General features: G+C 46.3%; 1 protein-coding gene across 7 annotated transcripts in view; it reads left to right on the forward strand.

Moving 5' to 3' along the window:
- Positions 1–972: 972 nt before the first annotated feature.
- The window catches only part of Lef1 (lymphoid enhancer binding factor 1), a 113,578-nt gene continuing 89,399 nt past the window's right edge, over positions 973–25,151 (forward strand). For 3 of the 7 annotated variants that reach the window (XM_021157754.2, XM_021157757.2, XM_029475591.1), the window contains exons 1-3: positions 1,167–2,353; positions 4,553–4,619; positions 6,135–6,268. In XM_021157754.2, coding sequence (XP_021013413.1) covers positions 2,147–2,353; positions 4,553–4,619; positions 6,135–6,268 — 408 coding nt within the window. In that variant the 5' untranslated portion in view covers positions 1,167–2,146. Of the gene's footprint in view, positions 2,354–3,308; positions 3,492–4,552; positions 4,620–6,134; positions 6,269–25,151 lie in introns of those variants that run through there. The other 4 variants (XM_021157756.1, XM_021157755.1, XM_021157759.2 and 1 more) reach the window with 2 other exon arrangements.

The raw sequence follows: 25,151 nt of genomic DNA on the forward strand, positions 1-25,151 counted from the left end.
CGGAGTCTCCAGGATGTCAGCAACTGCCCAGTGCTGCCTGCCTCTCCTAGGTTGTTGTTCTCCCTCCTTTTGGGATGTATTTTCCTTTTTCTACGAGGTCTCTACACGCTGAGTCGAGAATCTCCAAAAAAAAACCCACGTTCCTTCGGTGGTAAAGGCACAATGAATGCGATAGCGTAGAAGCGATATTTAAGGCTCAGTCTTCATCCACTCCCTTCTTACTGATCCTTCCCCCCTGGTAAGCCTGGAGATTTTATTTTCGCTAGGGTGGTGTGCCCTTGTCTCCGAAGTGTGTGTGATTCACGGTTAGTAGAGTCACAACTCTTCTGTTTGCCTTTGCTGAGTCTCTTCTCTCTGGTTAGGTGAGCAATGTGTTACATTTTCTCCTTTTCCTTCTCCTAGTTCCTAATTCTCGCCTCATTCCCTCTGTCAGAGCATCTATCAATGTGGTGTCGACCACAGCGCCAGCGGCTTTCTCTTTCATCTTCCTCCCCTTGCCTGAGTGAGGGGGCTAGAGTGGGCGGCGGGAAGGAGGTTGAAGAGAGACTGGCAAAGGACTAGAAGTGAGGCGCCGGGGGCGGGGAGGGGGGCGGCCAGAGAAGAAGAGATGCTCAGATGATGAAGTTAAGCCATTCCCGTAGTTTCTTGTCAATTTTCACGTGGGCCACACTATTCTTTGGGGTTGGGTTACACACTGCACCCAGTCTATCTTCAGTATCTTCAGGTTGTATGCCCCCCCCCCAGGCATGAACAGGCGGGCGCAAACACATACGCACCCCCACGGCGCCCCCCCCCCCGCAAGTATGACTCGTCCTTTGGGTGCTAGGAAATGAACTAGGACTGGTGTGGGGGGGAGAACCTGGATCTCCTCCTCCTCCTAACAGACTCCCTCCTCCCCACCCCTCCAGCCAGCAGCCAAGGAGAGCAGGAGGCGGGGGAGGGGCGGGGGAGGAGAAGCGACGCAAGTGAATAGCTTTGCAGCGCCGGCTAGGCGCGGCGAGGAGAAGCGGTGGGAAGGCGCAACCGCTCACCTGCGGGGCAGCGCGCACCGGAGGGACCGGGCTGCGCTCTCGTGGGCCCTGGCATTCGGACTCTACCGGAGCCTTGCAAGCGGCTACGCTCCGGGTGTTCCCCGCCGGTCTGCCCGGAGGAGCCGAGGGGCCACCGGCAGCTCTTTGCTTTGACCGAGGGGAGGCGGGGAGAGAGGCGAGCCAGGCAGAAACTCGAGCCGGGAACAAAGAGGGATCGGGCTCGAGTGTGTGTGTGTGTGTGTGTGTGTGTGTGTGTGTGTGTGTGTGTGTGTAAGTGTGTGTATCGGCCCGAGCTGCGGGCTGGAACATTTGGACCCGAAGCTCCTGCTGTGACTCCCCAAGACTCCGCCGTGCCAGCCACCGCCGATTCCCAGCGCTCATCAGCACAAACTTTATTCTTGGCAAACTTCTCTTTTTCTCCCCTCCTCCTCCGCCCCCTCCCCCTCCAGCAGATTAAATGCTCCTCCAGAAGGAAAACTGAAGCGAAAGGGAAGGAAAGAAGCTCTAACGCGGACGTCTGCAGCCCGGGTGGCTCTTTATTGTTTACTCTGAAGGAAGTGGACTTTTCGGTATTTTCTGATTCTTCTCGCACCTCCGCTGGGGCAAACGGAGCCTCTTGGCCCGGCTCTCCTCTTCTCAAAAACAAAACAAAACCCGAAATCAGCATCCGAGGAATCCGTGGAGAGGTTTTGCACGGTGACGCACCACGAGACCCTCGTTTGCACTTTGGAAAGTCGTGTCCCCTCCGGAACCGGTGTCCTCGAAGCACAGACCCCAGCAGCGAGTGCGGCGTGGGGTGGCCACCCAGCCCTGGCAGCCTAGCCTAGTGCACGCGGAGCGGCGTAGACGCTCTGAGAGGCGCCGGCGGCTGCCGCCCTCGCAGTCTGGTGCCCTTCGCCCCAGGGCCGGGCGCCGGCGTCCTTCTAAGTGGGAAAGCGCGGCAATCGCAGAGGCTCCTGCAGCTGCTCCAGCCGTGGGCCCCTCGCTTGCCCACCCCGCTTCCATTCACAGTCCTTCCGCACTCAGTCTTCCAACTCCCCCACCTCACATCGACCCTCCCTTCCTGCTGTCTCGGAGTGCTCCCGCAGCGGAGCGGAGATTACACAGCCGCCGGGATGCCCCAACTTTCCGGAGGCGGCGGCGGGGGGGACCCGGAACTCTGCGCCACCGATGAGATGATCCCCTTCAAGGACGAAGGCGATCCCCAGAAGGAGAAGATCTTCGCCGAGATCAGTCACCCCGAAGAAGAGGGCGACTTAGCCGACATCAAGTCATCCTTGGTTAACGAGTCCGAAATCATCCCAGCCAGCAACGGGCATGAGGTGAGTGGGCAGCTGTCCGGAGAGGCGTGGCGGGTCCCTGGGACGCGGAGGGGAAGCAGGGCGCGCGACCACGGTGGCCACTGAGCCCTGATCCCTCGCGGGCTGGGTGGGGAATAACGGCCCCTAGTCCATGGTGCACACGTGTGTGAGCAGCGGGCAGGGAAATTTATCCCAAGTGGTTCTATGGCTAAACGGTGGCAAATGGGCAGGAAACGTTGGCCTTTATTGGACCTGTTTCGTCCTCCGACGTTCCGGTGGCTCTGAGGGACGCGGTGCATTAAAACAGGAATGTCTAAACACAACTGTGAAGTCTATCATGGGGTGGAAAACAAAGTGCATCCGCTAGCTCTCTCTATACAGTGCACAGAAGTGCGTTAAACCACCGAGGGCTCCAAGGAGCGAAGCCCCAGGAAGGAGGAAAGAGAGGCGGGCGTGGGCCTCGCAGAAGGGGCCGTCCCAACCGCCGTGGAGCCGGGGCGCGCGCCCTAACTGCGGGGGCGTTGCGGGGCCGGGTCCCCACAGCAGGAGAGGCTGCTGCCGGGAGCCGTGGGCGAGCCGATCCGAGCCAGCCAACGGTACCGACACCGCAGTCCTTCCGCCCGCAACCCCGGCGTTTAAAGTGGAAAGAAAAGCGTTTATTTGGGGTTAGGCTGGGTTGGGATCAGGCCCTGGATCTCTGCAGAAGAAAGGCGAGCCCTCGGCGGAAGCCGGGCGGCGACTAGGGAGGAGGGACGCGCTTTATCAGATCTCCGGGCCAGCTGAAGGCGACGGCGCTGGTAACCCGAGTAGAGTAAATAGAGACACGTGGGTGCCGGCGCGAGGGAGCGGGGAGCCCGGCCGCGCGCGAGCATCTGATGGGCGTAGATCCCCAAAGCCCACACCTTAGTGGCCACTCTGTCTCAGCAGCTGAGGAAACCTCACGGGGGCATCCAGTAGAAAAGTTCTGATACCCAAATGATGTCCCCAACGTTTTTTCCTTCCAGAGAAACTTGGAGAGTATAGCCTTTTCCTTAAATGGCAGCTTTCTGCCCCCACCCCCAACCCAAAGAAAGGGTGGTTTCGGGGGCGGGGACATTTTGGGTTTAAAGAGTGCTTTTAAGAACACCTCAGAGTTACCTTCTCTGTCCCGATGGCAGGGGTGAGTACGCATCTGGGAAGGCTGGGGGGCCTGATTCCAAAAATATAAGGGACCCTTTCTAGTCCCAAAGCCCTACAAAAAAAAAATATATATATAGAGAGAGAGGAAGGGGGCGAGAATGCAGTCAAAGTCAGGTAAAAAGGGTCTCCGGACGAGGGATTGAAATACCATCTAAACTCTGGTGGGGTTTTTTGTTTGTTTGGGGGTTTTTTTGTTTTTGTTTTTGTTTTATTCTTGGCCAGACTGTAGAGTAGCCTCTTTCTTTCTACTGGAGTAGTTTACACATTTCAATCCACCTCACATTTCTACGGTTTTGTAGTCTGAGGAGAAAAGCCATGCTTAGGAAACTGACAACTACCGGGGTTGGGTGTTTGAACTGTTCATCTTTCCGCGGTGGAAGTGGGGCAAGCAGAGCCCCGGAAGATGTAAAGCTTAGACCACCGATTTGCACGTGGTTGAGTCGGGTCGGTAGTGCTTACCAAAACCAATATTAACCGGGCTACCTTTTAGATGTCTATAACCCGACTCTCAATTTTCCCTCCCATTAACCACAGACCAGTTCTACTCTGATAGCCTGGTAGCACTCGGCCTGAAAGTTGTAAGTGAATGCTAGGACTCCTCTCAGGCAATGTCCCTAGGACCTCAGCAAAGTAGTTCTTTTGTTTACGTTTCCAGATCTCATTTTCCATTACAAAATGTTGTTTCTGGTGACCTTTTAATCAGGTCTTGTCAGAGTAAACCAAGGCTGAAGAGGCTCACCCATCCTAGAAGCTGGGCACCCTGCAAGCAAGCATTGATGGGTTGTTAGAACAGAACACGTCATTTCTAAATTCACTTTTTTTTTTGCCACCTTACTTTTGATCCAGAGTACCTAATAATCATTCAAAAATACACATGGAAAAATTTTTTTCCAGTACTCAAATCTAGTTTGTCCTTAATTTTAACCAAATGAGTAAACCGAGTTTTACCTGAATCTTTACCTTTGAATTAACAGCAGACCCATCTGTTACAAACTCTAAGGTGATCTTCTTTCTTTTGGGGGTGGCTATTCATGCCATTAGGTGGTCAGACAAGCCCCGTCCTCTCAGGAGCCCTACCACGACAAGGCCAGAGAACACCCTGATGACGGTAAGCCAGATTCTCTTTCTCCCCACTTTTACCATAGGGCACAGGCTGATGGGAATATCTGGTTTTCTTTTGTTACTTCTGTTTGAGTAGGGTGGAACCAGATAGGCAAGACTCCCCACATACTGTTTTAACAGAATGACCAGAAATGCAAAGCTGCTTTCTCACGGTGTACACCGCATTCTTTTGAAACATGCCTTGCATGGGTCTGGGCCTTTGGGTTTCCATTGGCTTTCAGATGCTTAGAGAAGGGATGTTTCTAAAGAGTATTTTTCATTTGCAAGTTGCTGCCTGTGGGTTCTCAGTGCAGTGAAGGAAGGCAGTGTGTAGGCAGATATATCAGGGTCAGTAACTTAGCTTGTAAAATAGGAAAACTATTAGAAGCTACATATATCAATCAGATGGTAGGCATTTCTCTCATTGTTGACTCTTGTCGACACTTTAAAAAAATTACATACTCACACAGAAACATTACAAACATATACACACATGTTCAAACACCCAAACATACATGCAAACATATACTCCCAAACACACATTTTCTCTCTCTCTCTCTCTCTCTCTCTCTCTCTCTCTCTCTCTCTCTCTCTGCTTATTCCATGTTTAATCGGATCACCATAGGGTTTACTTAATCAGTTGGCATTTCTGGTCTCCTGCAATTCCTTAACAACTGGCCTGTCTAGAATGGAGTGTGCGTACGTTCAGTGTGTAAAGCAGGTGGCAGGGGAAAGCTCTATATCATATATCAGCCTTCCTTTCTGGCAACAAGCAGATGCAGTAACTTGTATACCGTAAGTTAAATAAATAAAGCCCATACACTAAGTACAGGAAAGCATTTTAAAATACATGTGGTATTTTTAAATAAATACAGTAATGTAAAGTACATAAGTTCCTTGCATGCAGTAAATTAAAAGTAAAGAAACATTGCTTTGATAGACTATAAATTTAGGGATGAAATTATTATTTCCAAAGGTTAATTCACTACAAATTTGGGTTTTAACCGTACACTAGGTCCAGTTTTCTCCCTCAATAAAAGTCTAACATTTGGTAGAAATTCAGAGGCACAGGAGGAATTTTTGAATTTGCCTAAAAGAAGAACCCTTCAATGTATAGTAAATGTATATGTGTGTCAGGGGTAGGTGGCCTTATATACTAACATTTCAGTACTTAGGTTTCTGTGTGTGTTCCCTGGTGTTTCTGTATTTTGCAGTCCAGTTAGCATTAGAACAAATTAGGTTAGATGAATAACACTTATTTTTGTAAAAACATCAGTCAGTAGTGGAAGTAAATTGAACCACATGTTTTTTTAAAGCATCTGGTTTGCTGTTAAAGCCATCGAGGAGCGTCAATATTGTCATTCTAAAATAGAGCCTAGTAGTCCAGTTACAGTATCTTATAAGCAGATATTTTGTGTAAAGTCTGGGCTGTCTGAGCAGCAGCTGATTTTCTGATGAGAGACGGTGTGATGTAAAAGCAGTGCTGATGCAGCATCTCTGATTGTCCTTTGGCTTCTCCCAGGAAAGCATCCAGACGGAGGCCTGTACAACAAGGGACCCTCCTACTCCAGTTACTCTGGCTACATAATGATGCCCAATATGAACAGCGACCCGTACATGTCAAATGGGTCCCTTTCTCCACCCATCCCGAGGACAGTGAGTAACATGCTGATGTTGAAAATTATTCTCAGACGTGCAAATTAATTTGTGTTTCAACAGGATGCTTATTTCCTCAAACACACTGCCAATGGCTTCCTTGCATGAGACTTAGTCATCCCATCGTTCCATAAGAGCTGTGTGTGGAGTGGAGGCCTGAGAACAGTGCTGGTTTTATGTCTCCCGTTTGGATTTTTAGATTTAGGCTGACGGGCTGAGATGAATGAAGTAGAGATTCATGAGTTATGAAATCAAATGGAGCCAAGTCGGAGGAGCAATGATATATATATTCTGTGTTTCTGTGCTGATGATTGGAGGGAAGTGGATTCCATCTCTAACTAAGGACCAGGTAGCTTTCAAAGCCCTAAACTGTTTACAGTCAGAACTGCTGAGGCTCATTTGGATCTAGACATTCAGAATGTTATTTTGGCCTTTGAAAATGTCTTGCTTCATTACCTTAGCTATTGTTTTAAAAGGGGAGCCACAGGGGAGCCATTTTCACTTTGTTGTCAACTGGGGAAATATCTGAAGATCATGTAGTGAAAGCTGTTGCTGTTTTCCTTCGTTATTTTCTTAAAGTTGTAAGGGAAAAAAAATGCAGCGTCGTACAACTGCGCTATGCTGGCGTGTACAACATCACGGACGTCACGTGTGGTATTTGGTGCCATGTCTCTTTAACTGGGGTAAGATGGCACCTGTGTCTTGAGAACGAGTGGATGATAACGTGTAGAGGGTGAGCACGTGATCACACTGTCGAACACACCCAGTGTACCCCTCCCCCCCCCATTTTGGAGAAGCTGCTGGGACGGTCATAATTACTTGCCTGTTCCCAGTCCCACGCCTCCACCACCCTAGCCCAGTGAGAACACAGAGGAGTGAATCTCCCTGACTGACTTCTCGGGTGAATTGGGGTGAATCTCATTGCTGAAAAGTCCCTCAGAAGCCCTTGGGGCAAGGGGTGTCAGGGATGCCTTATGGCAGACAGAGTCTGAGAGATGGGAGGGTCACCAAAGAGGCAGCCCAGGAGATGGTTGGCCATCATGGGGAGGGAGAGCTTGTGGGTTATCTCAGTGGTGTGAGCGAGCCCTCCACGGTTACAATGATCTAGCTAGCGTGTTGAGTTGGTGGGCCTTGTGATTGCAGACTCACTGTGAGAGGTTTTCTGCAAATTCCAGGTGGATATTTAAACTCGGGTGGGGGCCATGCTTTTTCTCACTGTCATAAGGCAGCTGGTCTGGGGTTCATGGGGATCAAATCTTGGAGATTTTTGTGACCTTGGTTACAAGGAATGCCCCCCCCCCATTATTTTAAAACATTTCAAGTATTTAATGATATTTAATGCCGGTGTGGTGTGAGGGATCTTCTACCTGAACTGTGGATGAACTGATAAAGCAATCATAGTCTATTGTTTAGAGATTAACCCCCACCTCCCCAAACACTGAAAGCGTTTCTGGGTTCTAAAACTTGTAGAGAACTTGGTGAGCCATATAGAGAAATATATCTGATTTTTTTTAATAGCTGTGCAGATTTGTTTGTTTGTTTGTTTTTGTTTTTTTATGGGCTGCATTCTGGGTAAGGAACAGTTGAAGGTTTCTACAGAAAGGCTAAAAGGTCAACAAATAGTCTTTTCCAATCAAGTTAGAGATCTGGTAACAGAAGATGGCTTCACTTCCCGAACCGTTTACGTTTTATCCATGAGCACAGTGTGTACTGAATGGTGGTTTACGCCACAGGGAGACCGGATGCGTCTCTCGTCAGAGAAGAAATGTGGGAAATTAGTGTCATAATCTTCCTGGTATTTATACACCGCACCTACAAATACTGAAAATGAGCATTTCCCCTTTAAGCCAGTTCTCTGTCTTTGGTCTCTGTAGTCTTTTCCCCTGATTCTTCTAGTATATCCAATTTAGGGTGTGTGTGTGTGTGTGTGTGTGTGTGTGTGTGCTCGCACACACATGCACACGTGCCTATGCACCTTATAACTCAGCACCACTTTGAAATGTCAGTAGAATGCAAGGTATTTATTATTTATTGTTATGCATGTATTGAACTGTTGACATCTGTGTCATCAGTCATCGCTTAGGGACAATTTGTGGGCTGAGCAAATGTCACTAGGTGTAGACTCTGTCCAGAGAACCTGTCCTCTCTCTCCTGTTGTCTGTGCTGAATCCCCGTACATGTGAGAATGCGTTTGTGTCAGGTATGTTTGATTGAGAGACCCTCCAGTTTGCACAGTTCCAGAAGCCTTTCATTTTAACCACAAGGCTATGTCAATTTTTTTTTTAAGAGTCCAACTGAAGTGAGTTACAATCTTTGGTTTTTAATATCTAACAGCTGTTTGTAATGTTTCTGAGATCAAAAACACTTTAACCGGAAGGCAGCCTCTCTTCTTCGGCCTAACCACACTTCTCTCTTCCTCCTCGCTTCTGTCCCCTGGCAGGACTGTTTGTGTCACTGACATTAGGAAGGTAGACTTTCTTAGAGGGTGTCAGGAGCTGGTGGACCATTTGTGTTTGAGTCTCCCGAGTAGGAGCGGCCTGGTGACTTGAATTTGCATTACAAACAAATTCGGGTTTATTGCATCTGCTGCTTGTGAGAACTGGGGAGAAACATCTGTGGGAGGGTGAGGCACCAAGGGGGGGGGGCCCTCTCCTTTCTGTGACTAACTGCTGTCCTGAGCTTCCAGCTGTGGCCAAGTGGCACACACAGGGAGTCCTCTTCTGAAGTCTCCCCAGAACCATCTGCCCTTGCTCCTGTTTTCACCCAGGTCAGACATCATGGTTCCTACTCAGGAGAACTGCCTTTGCCCATCCACCATTTTCCCTTCTGCAAGGACATTTTAGTTGGGACCTCCTTTTAGAACCGGAACCTTTAAGGGAATGTATCTATACCAGGTATCTCATGAACGAGTCTCTCCTGGAATCTTAACTAAATATGAGTTTTCAGTTCAAATAAACAAGAAGGCAGCTATGGCGACCCACTTGGTGTCAGTGTAAGTTCTTCAAACACAGAGGCACAGAGGGTGAAGAGATGCGCAAGCCTGCTAATATTTCAGAACCAGGACCCCAGGAAAGTTTATTAAAAGCATACTTCCAAACCTTTCTTTCTCTGAAGCTTATGTTTGAAAATAAAGCCATTGCTGAGGTATAAAGACAGCAACAGCAAACACTAAAGCCCAGTGCCTTGTGTCCCAGTCTTAGTGGTGGAGCCCAGTGTTCTGGCACGGTGTGAAAAGAGCTCTGAGCACAGCTGCTTTAACATAGGAAAGGTCCCCGTGGGGTAAGATTATCCTGTAGTTAGTCACCCTGGGTGTCAAACTTCCATCTGTCCCTCCTGCAGCCCAAATGGTTAACACCTTACAAGAGAGAAGCCTTCCATGTCTCTTCTGAGGCCTGGGAGAGTCAGGAAGCTGCCTGGTGGGCCCTGGCCACAGTAGCTCTGAATCATGAGAACCTCGAACTTTCCGGTTCTCTGTGGTCTTCCTCAGAGAGACCTTGTGGGTAGGAGAGGGAAAGATGTCTATGGCCTCGTTTTAGCTGCCTTGTAAATTTGTTATTTTTAAAGTGGGAATAGCTGTCGGAATGTTATAGGCTTTTATTTATTCAGTCTCTTCGTTATTTAGAATAGCTCGATTGTGCTGACTGGTATATTTCTTTTAGGGAATAAACATTTGAGTTTCCAGTGAACAGATCGAAGTCTAGTAGATCTCCCACCTCTGACTTTTGTATTAACTTTACAAACAGCTCCGATTTGATTTTTGTCATGGTTCACTTCTGGGACAAATGGGCTGAGGTAGATTTGCCTCACCACGAAGCTTCCAAACACCCATGTGCCAGTGCTGTATGGCTTTGAAAACAACTGTTAAAAATAAATAAGTAAATAAAAAGATAGTAGCCCAGGGGTAGGTATTGTATGCCTGTGGCTCATGCCTCATGTGAGGAGTCTGAGGAGGGAGGCTCTTCTCGTGCTGCCAGGAGGTACCTGATTTGACTTCCTGATGGATTCATTTGAATTTTCTCATTCCAGTTGTTTAAGTCTCGCAGCTAAGTATGCGGGCTTTTCCCCCTTTACGGTCAAGCATAGGATATATTTTTCAAGTGTATTTTGTGTAATGTTTGCATGTGGCTATCAGGGATGAGAACGGGTTGGGTAATTCCTCTTCAGAGTCCCTGGATATTCTGTTTGGCCCTTCCTCACGACACTACAGCAAAGCAGGGGAAGACGCATGATTGACAGGAATTTGGAGCAGTCACCGTCCGTCCCTCCCCTCAGATATCTCCCATCTCTAATGATTCTGCCCACCGTAGTGTGCCAGGGAGCCACACTCCCAGGAGTTGATGCCGTATGCACTGATCATGTCCCTCGCTCTGTCCTGTCTTTTGAATTGACCCTGGCAGGTTTTTTTGTTTGCTTGTTTTAGAAGGACATGAGGGTAACCCCTAATGTGGCAACCTCACTAACTCAAGACCACCACCACAGACTGGGAGCAAATCTTTTGATGTCGTTTGGCTGGTTTTGATTTTTTTTTTTTGAGACAGGGTGTTACTGTCTATGGCCTTGAACTCACAGACATGCGACTACCTCTGCTTCCCCAGTGCTGGGATTAAAGGAGTGACGGGCAGCTGAATCCTGGTGTTTTTAAAGCGTTTCTACAGCCCCCACACGGCTTGGAGTTCTTCTCATCAGCCTCCTTGTTCTAGCTCAGTCTTCAGCGCACACCTTAGGGTGATTAGCAGAGCTGGACTCTCACGTGCATGGAGAGATTTGGGTTTTTCGAGACAGAATTTCTCTGTATAGCCCTGGCTGTCCTGGAACTCACTTTGTAGACCAGGCTGGCCTCGAACTCCGCCTGCCTTTGCCTCTTGAGTGCTGGGATTAAAGGCATGCGCCACCATGCCTGGCGCATGTAGAGATTTTAAAAGTAATTCTGCTAATTCTGTAGGCAGACCCATTTTGGATTTATTTACTTAAAAATTGTAAGCAATCAGATCCACTCCAGCCCCCCTTTTCTCCTTCCTGACTCATTTGTTCTCCATTTACATATTATGGGTAAGATCAGGATTTTACAGATTGGGTCCCCTTTGATTTTAGAGAATGACTTGAGAGATTAAAAATAAAACATTTCCGTGCTGCCTGTGGTGAGCAGGAAAAGCACACGTGTGTTATTTCCAGGTACATAGCACACGAGATGCTGTCATGGGACTGAAGGTTGGGTTTTCAATGGAGGCATCCATTTAAAAGTTGTTCTCATTAAAGCCAGTATATAAGCAACTGCGACAAAGCTGGTCCAGGCTGTGGGAAGTCACAACTTGTAGTCATAGCTGCTTAGAAGGCTGAAGCGGGAAGATTTGAGTTTAGGAGTTCAAGGCTAGCCTGAGTCAGCATAGCAAGGTAGGGGTGTGTGTGTGTGTGCATACATTAAATCATGGTTTCTTTTTAAATATTACAACTTCAGTTTTTTTAATTTAATTTTATTCATGTGTAAGTGTATACCAATGAATTCCGGCATGTGCACATCACGACGGGTGTGTGTGTAGAGATCAGAGGACAGCTTTGGGAAGTTTCTTGTTCTCTCCTTCCATTATGGACCCCAGGGTTTGAACTCAAGTCATTAGATGGCCACAGCAAGTGCCTCTACTTGCTGAGCCATCTCACGCTGGTCCTATTGTGATTATTTTTTTTTTTAAGAAATGAAATCACAATATAGGAATCATAGTTTTCCTTATAACCCTGCAAATCATTTTAAAGATGTAAATAATCCAATATGTAAAATTTGGAAGCCCAAAGCTCAAAAAAAATGAGTTAATTCCCAACAGCAAACGCTAGAAAAAATGAATAGGGGTGGAGAACCAGGGCTCTGAATCAGAGGTTGTGCAGCAAGTGGGGACCCCGAACTCAGCCTCTGGCAAGTCAGCCCTGTGTGTTTCTAACCATCAGCCAATGATAGGGGAGAGCGTGCAGTCCAAAGACGACACTGAAGTGCAGTGTCCATTTCTGGCTAAGCCCACTGGAATCGTGAACTTGCTGTGTGTATCATCGCAAAGCCCCACAGGCAATGATAGTCTCCGTGGGAAGCTCTCTGGGGCAGCAGGAAGCAGGAAGAATCTGCGCTGCCTCTCCCACTTCCCGTGAGGGGTAGGGAAGATGCGCCACAGAAAGTCTAAAGGCAGACATTTTCAATTTTGGGGGGACTGTCTACAGGCAATGAGTCTCTCGAAGCTCTGGTCGTTGATTGGGACTTCTACCCACCCGTGATCCTCTAAGGCACCTGGTGGCAGTTTTGCAGAAATCACATTTTGATCTCCATCATTAAGTAATTACTGAGAGCATATAAAGTTTGGTTCAGTGGAGATGATTAGCCAGGCCTGGAGGCAAAGGCCTGTGGTCCAAGTTACTCAAGGGGTTGAGGCAGGAAACTTGCAAGTTTCTCAGGACAGCCTGGAAAAAAAAATCTGTAAGATCCTGTCTCAAAAAAGAAGGGAAAGGAGGGCTGGGAATGGTCCATGCTAGATGCTTGTCCAGTATGCACGAGACCCTGGGCTCAGCACCCAGGATGGCAATATGAACGAATGGAGGAGGCTGTTGCTACGCAACCCTGAGAAAGATGGAATGGAGAAGCTGATGTGGGGAGGCTCTGTGATGTGAAGAGAGGAATGCCTCTAGGGATGCCCTACTTGGGAAAAAAATGGCTGTCAGCCTCTGAACCAAACAAAAGACGTTAAAACTGCTCTGATTTTTAGTTTTTAAACTTAAAAAAAATAATAAATTTTTATTACGTGTAGGTGTGTGTGTCTGCATGCAGGTGTGCACACGTGAGACCAGGGGCATCAGGTCCCCTGCAACTGTAGTCACAGATGCTTTTGAGCCACCTGATCTATAGGTGCTAGGGACAGGACTTGGGTCCACTGGAACAGCCATCTCTCCATCCCCTAATCTGCTAAGCTTTGTCATAAACACTGTCAGCCGCGATGGTAGTTGATCATGAGTTGGTCATGAGTTCATCTGGGATTGAGATAGTGACATCAGCCTTGAACAGAAAAGATGCTCCGAGTCAGCTTGCATAATCAATAAAGTGCCAACAGGGCCTGTATACATCCTTCTCTCTATTTTTAAACTTCTCGTACGCTAGTTTTCTATCAAACCAAGTTTCTTATGAAATGTAGACTCTGAAAGTATCTGCCAAGTAACCCTGTCTTGTATGCCGTATTTTCTTTATTCTCTTATTTGTTGTTAGGGGCCATAAGACTGACCGCTGTGCTCAATGAAAGTCCGTATCTCGTAGAATGTTCTGTTTCAAGTAACGGCTGAAACCAGCTCATTGGAAGAATTAAAAGGATGGGACCGGAGCCTTAGGAGGAAGATTCTTGTCTCCTACCTGGATCCTTGAAACCTAGGGCAAATGCAGATGATAGAAACGTGCTGGGGGTTTTTTTCTCCCCCAAAGAATACTTGATATGAAAACACAGCTGTATAAAAACAAAAACCATCTAAGACACCCAAAACCGAAGTGCCTTCTCGAATCATGTCACTAATGCTTTGCCGATTACTCTAAATCCAGCCAGACAGCTTCTCACTAACGGTCAGAGCATCTTTAGATATTAGGAATGCTCCCTTTCTTTCTCTCCTGGATGTAGGGAGAACCCCCTTCTCTCCTTGACACCCCTCTCCCCTCTAAGGAAAGGAGCTGTTGCAAGGGAATAGGCCTCCAGGTTTTTGCTGACGTCTCTTATCCTTTCAACATTTGATAGGGAGTTATCAAATAACCTGTACTTCCTTGCACAGCCTTGGGAGAGGGTGTATTTTGAGTTAGAAGTTTCCCCCTTAACCCTTGAGATTCTGGATTTCTTTCCCCTGTTGCAGAATTACGTGGAGAGGAACTTGAGACCATGAGAATGTGAGGACAAGGGCAAGATCAAGCCGAAGGGACAGGTTAGCTGGGTATAGAGGGAAAAAAAAAAAAAAAACCAGTGTGTGGGAAGTTCCAGTTTCTCTGATGTCACTTGCAATAAGGCACTTTCTAACGTTGCCCTTGGAGACTAGCTTGGGTGACTTGGATCATAGAAAAGACATTGTAGGAGATGACGGTTTGGCTTGATGTTAGACACAGCAAGGGCAATGACTTGACTTCCAACCAGTACTAAAGAAAGATTTACAAAAAAGAAAGGAAAGGAAAAGGTGTTGTAACTTTATTTTATCTTAGATGTATTAGACTTTAAATCTAAATGATTAAAATCTGAGAAAAGGAAAAAAAAAAAAGAGCAAATCAAAAGTACCAAAAGTGAAAAAGAGAAAAAAAATGTTTCCCACTTACCGCCATTTGGCGAACCATTCAGCCTGCCTGTAGGATCAAGAGAATAAATCCCTCAAACATTGCTCACTGTGTTTGTATGCTCATTTTTATGAATATATTAAAATCCTTAGCCTAATATTTATCTTTTTTTTTGCTTTAGGCTAACATATCACTGTTTTATACTAAATAGTGAAAGTGGAAAGCAGTTATATTTTAAAAACCTACTACCTCATGCCTTAGTTGACCGTTTCCATGAGAGGTGTGGGCTAAGATTGCTATGTTAAAGTCGAGCCTCACCTAAGGAGGGAAGGAGCCCACGCTAGCTCAGTAGATCTACAGGGTCCTTTCTTAGGTATAGATAATAGATTGCACAGGCAGGATCTTTCTTAGGTGAAGACTTGTGTATTGTCATTAAAAATAGTCCCATTTGCATCAAAGGATTAAAAATTGTATCAGACCAAGCTACTTGGTTTGGTTCAAAATTTCTTTTCAAAATAACTGTTTTTGGTTTTTTTTTTTTTTGCTTGTTTTTTTTGTTTTTGTTTTTGTTTTTTTTTGTTTGTTTGTTTTGCTTTGGTTTTTAAATGAAGATAAACATTTTAACTAAAAGGCCTTCCTGTGCAGCTCTTGAGACTCTCTTTCTTCCCTCATAAATTAAGGCAGTGAGGCTTGGGCCCCTTCAATCCATGTCAGGCCCCCCCGGGTCTACAAACTCATGTTCTCACCATTCAGTCCTGATGAAGCCCAGGCAGTGGCTGCTGCCTATACTTACCTGCAGTCAGACTGCATGGGGTTCTCCCAAGGTGCCTTGCCCCGATGACCTCAGAGCAAACCCCACACTGCTCAGCATCATTTGGAAGTCTTCTTGCAGTCTGGAACCTCTGCCCTGTAGAGCTCACCCCCTGACTTCTCTGTCTTACAGCTACTTTTCCAGGCGCGTGTCCTAAGCCTTACTCCAGATCCTTGTCTCTGGGTTCTGGTGACCCAGTGTCCCTGAAACACCCAGCTCATCTTCTTGTCCATACTTAAAGGTCCAGGGTAGAAGGTGCCACCTCCGTGAACCATCTGATTGTGTCCCTTCCAACTAGGAGGGCCTTGCTCTCCTGTGCAATGCTATTGGATCTTCATTGTTTCTTCATACCTTTTAAGATGTTTTTTTAAAAATCTTGTGCATGTCTTGAGTGTCTGTGAGGTTATGTGCATGTGTGTGGGTATGTATATATGTGTGTGTGTTTATGCATGTGCATGTGTGTAAGTATGTGAATATTAGTATGTGTTTGTGTGTGTATGTACAGGAACATGTTATACTTGCATGTATGTGTGTGTGTGTGTGTGTGTGTGTTGGTACCTGAAGAGGCCAGAGGTGTTGGAACCTCCTAGAAATGAAGTTATAGGAAGTTATAGGCAATAGTGAGCCACCCAGAGTGGGTGCTGGGAACTGAACTCAGATCCTCCACAAAAGCAATAAGCACTCTTATCCTCTGAGATGTATGAGTTAGGTGTCTCTATATTAATTTTTTTATTGAGAATCCCTTTGAGGATAGGGAGCAAGTGTTAATCTTGTTATCCACAGGTTTTTTATACTGCACGCCATGGTCCAGGTTATTCCCCAGATGTTTGTTTAATGGAATAGGTCAGGAATTTTCAACTTTAGGAGTAAAAGGTACGAATACCAGATACCAGTCCATATTTAAATGAGAACTCTTTAAAAAATGTATAGATTTGTGCTGAATCATAAAGCTAAGATTGGGGTTAGAAACTTTAATACCATGAGACTATTCATTGACGTTACACCATCAGTTTTGAGTATGTGCTCCATGCCAGAGCCGCTCTCTACCCCATCCCCACGAGGCCATGTCATCCTCAAGGCAAGTCAGTGCTGACCTCATCACCCGCCCTCCGTGGATGAGGGGACTGAGGCACAGAAAGTCAAGAAGTGGGAAACCGCAGCTGGCCCGTAGATGAACTATCAGTAGGACCTAGGCTCAGCTCTCACTACTGGCGGATCCCTGTCTTTACTCTCACACCACTGGTACCCAGAAGATGCTGGAGGAGAATCAGGATAGCGTCTCTATCACTAGAAATGATTCATAGGGAGGTGTGTGATGATAAACAACGCTATGGGAAAGTGTGACCGTGAGAGCTGTTACAGCGTGGGTGGACAAGAAGCCGGGGGCGGGGGGGGGCAGGAGACGGAAGAAGTCGGGGGGAGTGTTGTAGCTGAGGAGGGGCGTTAACTAAATAGTGGCTTTATAATGTGGAGTAGGTTTGTAGGACGTATATTTATGACTTTTACTTAGGCATTTTCTATGTCTTCATTTTTTTAAAAGAATTATTTATTTTATGTATACGAGTACACTGTAGCTGACTTCAGATGCACCAGAGGGTGTCAGATCTCATTAAGGATGGTTGTGAGCCACCATGTGGTTGCTGGGATTTGAATTCAGGACCTTCGGAAGAACAGTCAGTGCTCTTAACAGATGAGCCATCTCTCCAACCCCATGTCTTCATTTTACGTCAACAAAACAAAACAACAGCAACAAAACAGATCTAGAACCAAGTCATGTGTGTTACGAGCATCCTTTTGATCCATCCTTAAATATAAGCTAGTGACACCTCACAAAGTCACCTCACTCACCTCTGAAGCTTCCCAATCTTTGACTGTTTATGTGTGATCATGAGAAATAAGCGCACTGCCCATGGATGACGCAAGAAGTAGAATTGGTAGGCTAGTACGTTTGCTCCTGGCTAATGAGTGAACTTTGCGCATGCTTTGTGTCAAATCCCCACTACAAAACTGAGGGCGTTGTAACAATGCTCCCATGTTTCCCATGAAGGACCTGTGGCACAGAGAGGTTACTTGGTTGTCTGTAGAGCTGAAGTTCAGCAAGCGGGAAAGCTTGGTTTCGGGGCCAAGTGTCTCTGCGTCTGGAGACAGGTCCCAACCAACCCTTAAGCTAAAGCTCTGCCCGAAGGGCCTTTCGAGGAAATCCAGTAAACTTCTTTGAGCACTGAGAATGACCACTGTGTTTTGGGATAATGTACATGGCTAGCCTTCAGGGATGGCTTAAATAGGAGATGCTAAGAATGTTTGAAGACTGTCATCTGATCCACTCCACACATAACCATGTCATTGCCCCGTGTGGTTTTGAAAATTCCTCGGGGAACATTTGTTGCTTGAGTATTTCACATATCACTTTTGTTTTGCATAGCACTTTTTTTTTTTTTCCGAGACACGGTTTCTCTGTGTAGCCCTGGCTGTCCTGGAACTCACTCTGTAGACCAGGCTGGCCTCGAACTCAGAAATCCGCCTGCCTCTGCCTCCCAAGTGCTGGGATTAAAGGCGTGCGCCACCACAGCCTGGCTTGCATATTATTTTAAAGGAGATCTTAATTGTTCACTTGGCCCCCAGTACTAATACTAAGCAAGTTTATCAAATAGCTGTGCATGCGGACAGTTATCAATGCTCGAATTCTTTGGTCAACGAATCCTATAGGAGCCAGGCCTTTACACACAGAACTCTTGTTAAGAGTGGTGGTTTTTTTTTTTTTTTTTGCACAGCCAGCGACTGTGTTGTAGGGTATGCTTCACCTCCAGCAGTTACAGCTGGGTTTTCTGATGACATCACAGAAAATTAAGGTAAATAACAGAATTTAATTTAATAGCAATGGGAACCATGGCTGTTCCCAAAGCACTCAGCGGTGGCTGTTTTAAGAAGCAAAGAAACCTGTTTAAAGACCAGTTTAAAGACCTATTTATTAAGACCAGGCTTTTCCTCTCACAAGGAAATTTTTCTCCTCCTCTTCTCCTTTTCCTTCACTTTCCTCTCCCTCCACCTCCTATAATATGATATGTATCTTATATATACACACACACACATGTATTATATATAAAGTCAGGGGGAAACCCATAACAGAACAGAAAAATAAAGAAAAAGTACCTAGATTTCTGCCATTCAGACATAACAGTTTCACTTACGGCTACCTGTGTCTTAGTAGCTACTCACGAACTCATAGAATTCTTCTCTACTAATCATTTTGTTTTTATTCAAAATTCCATGTGCTTATTTTCCTATGTGAATAAATATAGACCCATATCTCAGCAGTACGTGCTGAATGTCACCCAGTTATGACTGTTTTTAACTTCCGTCTTGGCTGTTAGGGAGGGGATCTGATTAGTTTTAACTCAATGAAGTCATGTCAAAATGAATTTAGAACCTATTTTTGTCCGTGTCGGTTACCGTTTCCTATCTTGCTTGATTTAGTAACTATTAACACTGTAAATTAATTACTGGTTTTATTTGTTCGTTTTTTGTTCTCATGTTAAGACAGGGTCTTTTTATGTACGTAACCAGGCAGGCCCAGATTTATAATCTTCCTGCATCTTCTTCTTGAGATAACGGTGTTTTAGGCACAGGTTTCCGCCTCTGATCCCCTCAAGTACTCTGAATAAATGATTCAAAGCTACTTCGTGCAAAATGTATGCTGCCTCTCCATTTCTTGACTGTTGCACAGTTGAGGTCTACCATATTGTGCAGACAGCCAGAACCTTAACAAGAGAAATGCCTCCCGTCCTTCATTTGGCTCTCTCTTTACATCTTCTCTCAGGAGAGCCGGGCTGGGAAAGGTCCTTTGACCTTGGTAAGATGGGACAGTAACTGGAAACACCTGAATCTACCCAACAGCTTGGGGTTGGCCAGGTTTTCTTGCGGAATGGACAGGCACCAAAGAATGTTACGACTTAAGAGCTTCCAGTTTTCACCCGTATTCACCGAAGACCCTGTCTTGGCAGTGGGATAAGTCCCATCCTGGACATCCTCAAAGGGCCCGCAGTTCAGCACAGGGTAGACTGGATGGATCTGGAGAGGCAGCAGGGAGCAGAGACACAGCTGTGGACCTGGCATGTGGCAGCCTGCTACCACAGGCTTGTGGGACTGACTGACTGTGTGTGTCACTCTTTCCCTGAATCCAGGACAGCATGATTAATTGGAAGTATGGTCAAAAATATTTGAGTCACTTGTTGAAATGATTTTGTAGATAATGAATTTAAGGCTCAACTAGCAAAGCGGATTGGGATTTACTGCTGCTGCTGCTGCTGCTGCTGCTGCTGCTGCTGCTGCTACTACTGAAAGGACATGAGTGGGGATGGAGAGTTAGCTTAGCAGTTACAAGCAATGCTGTTCTTCCAGAGGGCAGCCCGGGTTGGACTCCCAGAACCATATGGTACCTCACAACCATTATAGCTCCAGTTTCAAAAGATCTAATGTCCTCTTCTGGCTTTGGGCACCAGGCATGTGTGGTTACTTACAAGGAAAGCACCCATACATGTTATATATATGTATTTTAAAGGACACACATCTTTTTTTTTTTTGGTTTTTCGAGACAGGGTTTCTCTGTGTAGTCCTGGCTGTCCTGGAACTCACTCTGTAGACCAGGCTGGCCTCGAACTCAGAAAAAGGACACACATCTTAACCCAAGATGACTTAAGAAAATAACGCAGAGGTATTTATAGAGCCTTTGAACAAGCTTATTACTGCAAGTTAACTGGAAGTTTCTGTTTTCTGTTTTTTGTTTGTTTGTTTGTTTGTTTGTTCATTTGTTAGTTTGTTTTGATGGCCCCTGTGGTGGTATCCAACCTCACTAGCTAGAACTGAGTATTCAGAACCTCAGGAGGGAAACAGGTGTCACTTCCTTACTGTGACTTCCCTGGAGCCTCACGCCAGGCAGCTTCAGTGCTTGATCCCAACCAGCAACAGCTGCTTGTCTTGTCTCTTGTCGATTCTATGCGCATATAAGCAGTTTGTTCCCATTTCCTGCTCGCGAATACAAAAATGTTTGATATCCTAAAGATGGTTGGGGATATGTGAAAAGTTACTGCTTAAAAAATGGTATAACTTAGTTACTGTTGATTTTAAAAAGGAGAAAAGAAAAAAAAAGAAAAAAGAAAAAAGACTTGGACTTGGTCAGGATCCATGCCAAGAAAGCACAAGACTTCTGGGAATAAAATGCCAGCTTTGGTCGATCCAGACTAGGTAGAGGTCTGAAGGTGTTTGATTTTATGTCTCCCGTGCTGTTTAATGAATAATATGAAATTGAGATGGAGAGATGGCTCAACGGTCAAGGGAACTTGCTGTTCCTGCGGAGGACTGGGGTTGGTTCCTGGCACCACATGGCAGCTGGCAACTCTATGAATATAGTTTCAGGGGAGCTGATGCCCTGATCAGATCCAGGCAGGCACATGGTACACAGACATGCACACAGGCAAAACACTCATAAAATAAAAATTAATTTTAAATAAGTGTAAAGTTAAGAGTAAAGTTGAATAATGCAAGTTTAAATTAATTAGGCTCCACGAGGGCCTTATCTATCCAACTGTAGTAAGTACGGATTCTGTGTTTCAAAAGAAGACCTTTCTTAACCTGGCCGGGACTCTGGAAACAGCAGACACCCCGGGAATGGTGGAAAAACTGTGGCATCCACGGTGCTGATGAGAGACAGGTCACCATGCAGGCGTATCTGGACTGTCTGTTCTCATTCTTGTTGGTTATTTTAGTAGTTCTTAGATGAGCTCAGTGATGTCTATGCAGTATGAAACTGGAAAATAATAGCTGCTTAAGAAAGCCATTCCAAAGGCTTTTTAAACTTTCTCTTCTCTTCTCTTCTCTTCTCTTCTCTTCTCTTCTCTTCTCTTCTCTTCTCTTCACTTCTCCTCTCCNTCTTCTCTTCTCTTCTCTTCTCTTCTCTTCTCTTCTCTTCTCTTCTCTTCTCTTCTCTTCTCTTCTCTTCTCTGCTCTGCTCTGCTCTGCTCTGCTCTGCTCTTCTCTTCTCTTCTCTTCTCTTCTCTTCTCTTCTCTTCTCTTCTCTTCTCTTCTCTTCTCTTCTCTTCTTGTTTTTCCAGACAGTGTTTCTCTGTGTAGCCCTGGCTGTCCTGGACTCGCTTCATAGACCATGCTGGCCTCGAACTCAGAAATCCACCTGCCTCTGCCTCACAAGTGCTGGGATTAAAGGCGTGTGCCACCACTGCCCGGCTAAATTTTTCTTTTCCCTCCCCTCCTCTCCCCTCCCCTCCCCTCCCCTTCCTTTCCCTTCAAGATTTATTTGTGTATGTGAGTACACTGTCTCTGTCTTCAGACACACCAAAAGAGGACATCAGATCCCATTACAGATGGTTGTGAGCCAACATGTGGTTGCTGGGAATTGAACTCAGGACCTCTGGAAGAGCAGTCAGTGCTCTTACTGATGAGCCATCTCTCCAGCACCCACTGTGTGTCTTGAATCACTTCTTTCTTGCTGTTTTCTTATCTGGAAAGGGGTCACAGCAAAGGGCTGTTACACTAACAGTCCAGCCCGAATGCTTTCCGGTTTAAAAGCCCCCTGAACTCTTGGGTACCCAATATTTAAACCAGCTCACAGAAGAAACCCCATCTGTAGTGTTTTCATCCGTGTTTTGTGAGATGGAGGTCTTCTATGCTTTGGAGGGGAAACCCAAAGGAAGGAAGGCGGCAAGCAGAGGTGTATGAAGCGGGGAACGGACCATCTGCATTAGTGGCAAGTCTTAGGAGAGAAGTACAGGCAACCACGTCAGGCAAGACACCTGAGGCTAACCTGTTCCATCTAACCTAACCTGTCCCATCTAACCACTGGATGAAAAGGTCCCCTGCACACTCTTCCTGCCCCCCCTCAGGCAAGTGCCAGGGTTCCCGGGCTTTGCCCTGTGCTTAGCTTTTACCAGGGTGGGGGTGAGGTGGGGGGGGCACACTTTGGTATTTCCATCCCAGGGAGTGAGCCACATACATGATAGTTTTACTCTTGGGGAATATGTCCAGGAGTTTTCCCTTGTAGCTGTCCTTTATGTTTATTTTTAAATTTAATCGATTTATTTCATTTTAACGAGAAAACAAGGAATGTCTTTACGTTGGTTGGATCAGTAGATTATTTTTTTAGTTTTTTTTTTTTTTAAATTGGTCCACTTTTTACTGAGTTGCTCACACAACAAAGGTTTTACCCATTAAAAGTACACCATTTGAGGTGGGGGGGAGGGGGAGTGTGTTAGTATACTCAGGGTGGGTTTTTTGTTCATTGTTTTTGTTTTTTGTTTGTTTGTTTGTTTGTTTGTTTTTCGAGACAGGGTTTCTCTGTGTAGCCCTGGCTGTCCTGGAACTCACTCTGTAGACCAGGCTGGCCTCGAACTCAGAAATCCACCTGCCTCTGCCTCCCAAGTGCTGGGATTGAAACTCAGGGTTTCAAAGCCATCAACACCGTCAGTTATAGAACATTCTTGCCACCTCAGAACATAACTGCCTAATTATTTTAGTCAGATCACAGTATATACCTATGGCAACGTTAGTGATGGAAAGTGAAAAAAAAATCTTATTATCCATAAACTTACCATTTCCTTTTTTTTTTCCCTTGCCCCCTTGCCAATTCCATTATTTTGGTGTGAATATAAATCTATAAAGAGTTGCTATCAGAAGAACTGTCACCTTTGCCTCTTTGTTGATGTTTGTCTTGGGCTGCTAGGCCCCCCACCCCACCCACCCCCTTCAGCCCACACTTGGTCATCTGAGGCAAAGCAAATGAGGGGAAGGAGGTGGTGATAATCTGCATACTACACATTCCATAAAGCGTCTACGTTCCCTATGGAAAGCTGGGATCTGGGATCCTAACATTCTCTTCCTGTGCCGCGTCGTCTTCAAGCTGTTCTCAGTGGGTGGCCAGAGAACCCAGTGAGTGTGAGACTTCTGCGAGTGCCAGTGCTTTGTGTCTGGTTCGCGTGAAGGAACTTTCCAGCACACTGTGGTTGTCAGGAAACTGCTCTTTCTTCCTCTGGTTGAGTCAGTGGTTCAGTGCTGCTCAGGTCTTTGGCTGTTGGTTGGTCTTTGATGTTTTGTTGTTGTTGTTGTTTAGTTTTTGAAGCTTGTCTAGGGTCACGTGGGTTGGTTCCAGCTTGCTGTGGGCACAGGCTGCTCTGCCTGGTCCTGGTCCTGGTCCTGGTCCTGGGGTGGGTCTAGCTAAATTCCATCATGGGAGAGTCCGCCCCACCCTGACCCCAGAGTGTCTCCAGTTTGCCCTTCTCATGGCCCTGCACTGCAGCAGCTGTGGGAACCCTGCTGCCTGCCTGCTCTCCTGGTTCCGGCTCAGACTCACCCACTAAACTGTAGGTGCGCTGTTCCAGTAATGAAGCCACTGCCAAGGAGGTTCTCACAAGCTGGTTGAGCCACGGGGGTGGGGTGGGGGGGGTGGCGTAGCTTCTTATTTTCTAGGCCTAGAGAATCCTGTTTTAAATCCCAGACCTACATAGTTCTTATTAGTGTGCACTATAGGCATAAAACGATGTCTCATTATGACGTGTTTTATTGGTACTTACAATATTCTTCAAAAGTTAATCCTGATCACTCTCGCTCGCTCCCTCCACATATGTAACCTTCTATTTTCTTGACTGTAAAAGGAACATCTAGATTCCATTTGTAAGAGAAAATGTGCTATCTGTCCTTCATAGTCTGGCTTATTTCCTCTACTAAAATGATGTCTGGTTTTGTCTGGTTTTCCTGAAAATGGTGCGATTTCATTCTTTATGACCGAGTAGTACTCCTTTGTGTGTGATCCATACCACATTTTCTTCAGCCACTATGGATCACACCATAGCTGTGCAGACAGATACCTTTGTGCTCTGCCTCTGGATCCATTGGGAAGGAGCCCCCACCCCTGCCTCTGGATCCATTGGGAAGGAGCCCCCACCCCCACAGAGGAGACATGGCTGGATTACATTATGGTTTTAGTTTTCAATTTTGGACCTAGTCTTGTGTGTCCTGATTGTTAGCATTCTGTCTAAGCTCCACCCCATATTTACCTGGCAATAGCCAGGTAGGCCTGACCCACTATAAAAGGGGCTGCTTGCCCCCTCCTTGCTCTCTTACTCCTCTCTTGCTGTCTTCTCGTTCCTTCCCCCGTCTCTCCCCATGTGAGATTGGTTTGTTGTTGGGGGGAGGAAGGGGCGACAGAGACAAAGGGAGAAAAGAGAGAAAGAGCAAAGCTCAAGAGGGTCTGCCTTTTATTTAGGCTGTGACGTAACTGCTTGCAGGTAAATGTGGGAGATAGACCAAATGGACACTGGGGATGTATGGTGATTGCCATGGCAACAGATGCGCGGGTGACGTCACCACCATCGCTGGGTCCAGAGGCGATCTGTAAAGCTGCTTCCTCACACCAATATTGATGACAGAACCTTGTCCCCAGGGGTGTCTGTCTGCTTTAAAAGGCAGCTTGCCACTTGCCCTGGAAATCGTAGGCAGGAAGGAGAGAAATGATCGCTAAACAGAAAGACTGTTTCTATCACTGGAGTCTGTGAGCAGCCTTGCCCCTCATTGAAGCAAGAACCAAAGGAAACAGGACTTCAGCTGCTTCAAGAATTTAGGTTGGGAGAATGACTTCAGAGGGAGGGGTTAATGGCATTGGAGAGGTTTGTGAAAGGCAAGCACAGAACTTGATTATCTAAAGGTTTTAAAACTCAGTGTTTGTCTGAAGCGATTGAAATGGTCACCTGGAGGGACCTTGGCCTTAGAATGCCCTGCTGCCCTTGCCCCCGCGCTCTGCC

The sequence above is a fragment of the Mus caroli genome, chromosome 3, assembly GCF_900094665.2.
Source record: "Mus caroli chromosome 3, CAROLI_EIJ_v1.1, whole genome shotgun sequence".
NCBI classification, from domain to species: domain Eukaryota; kingdom Metazoa; phylum Chordata; class Mammalia; order Rodentia; family Muridae; genus Mus; species Mus caroli.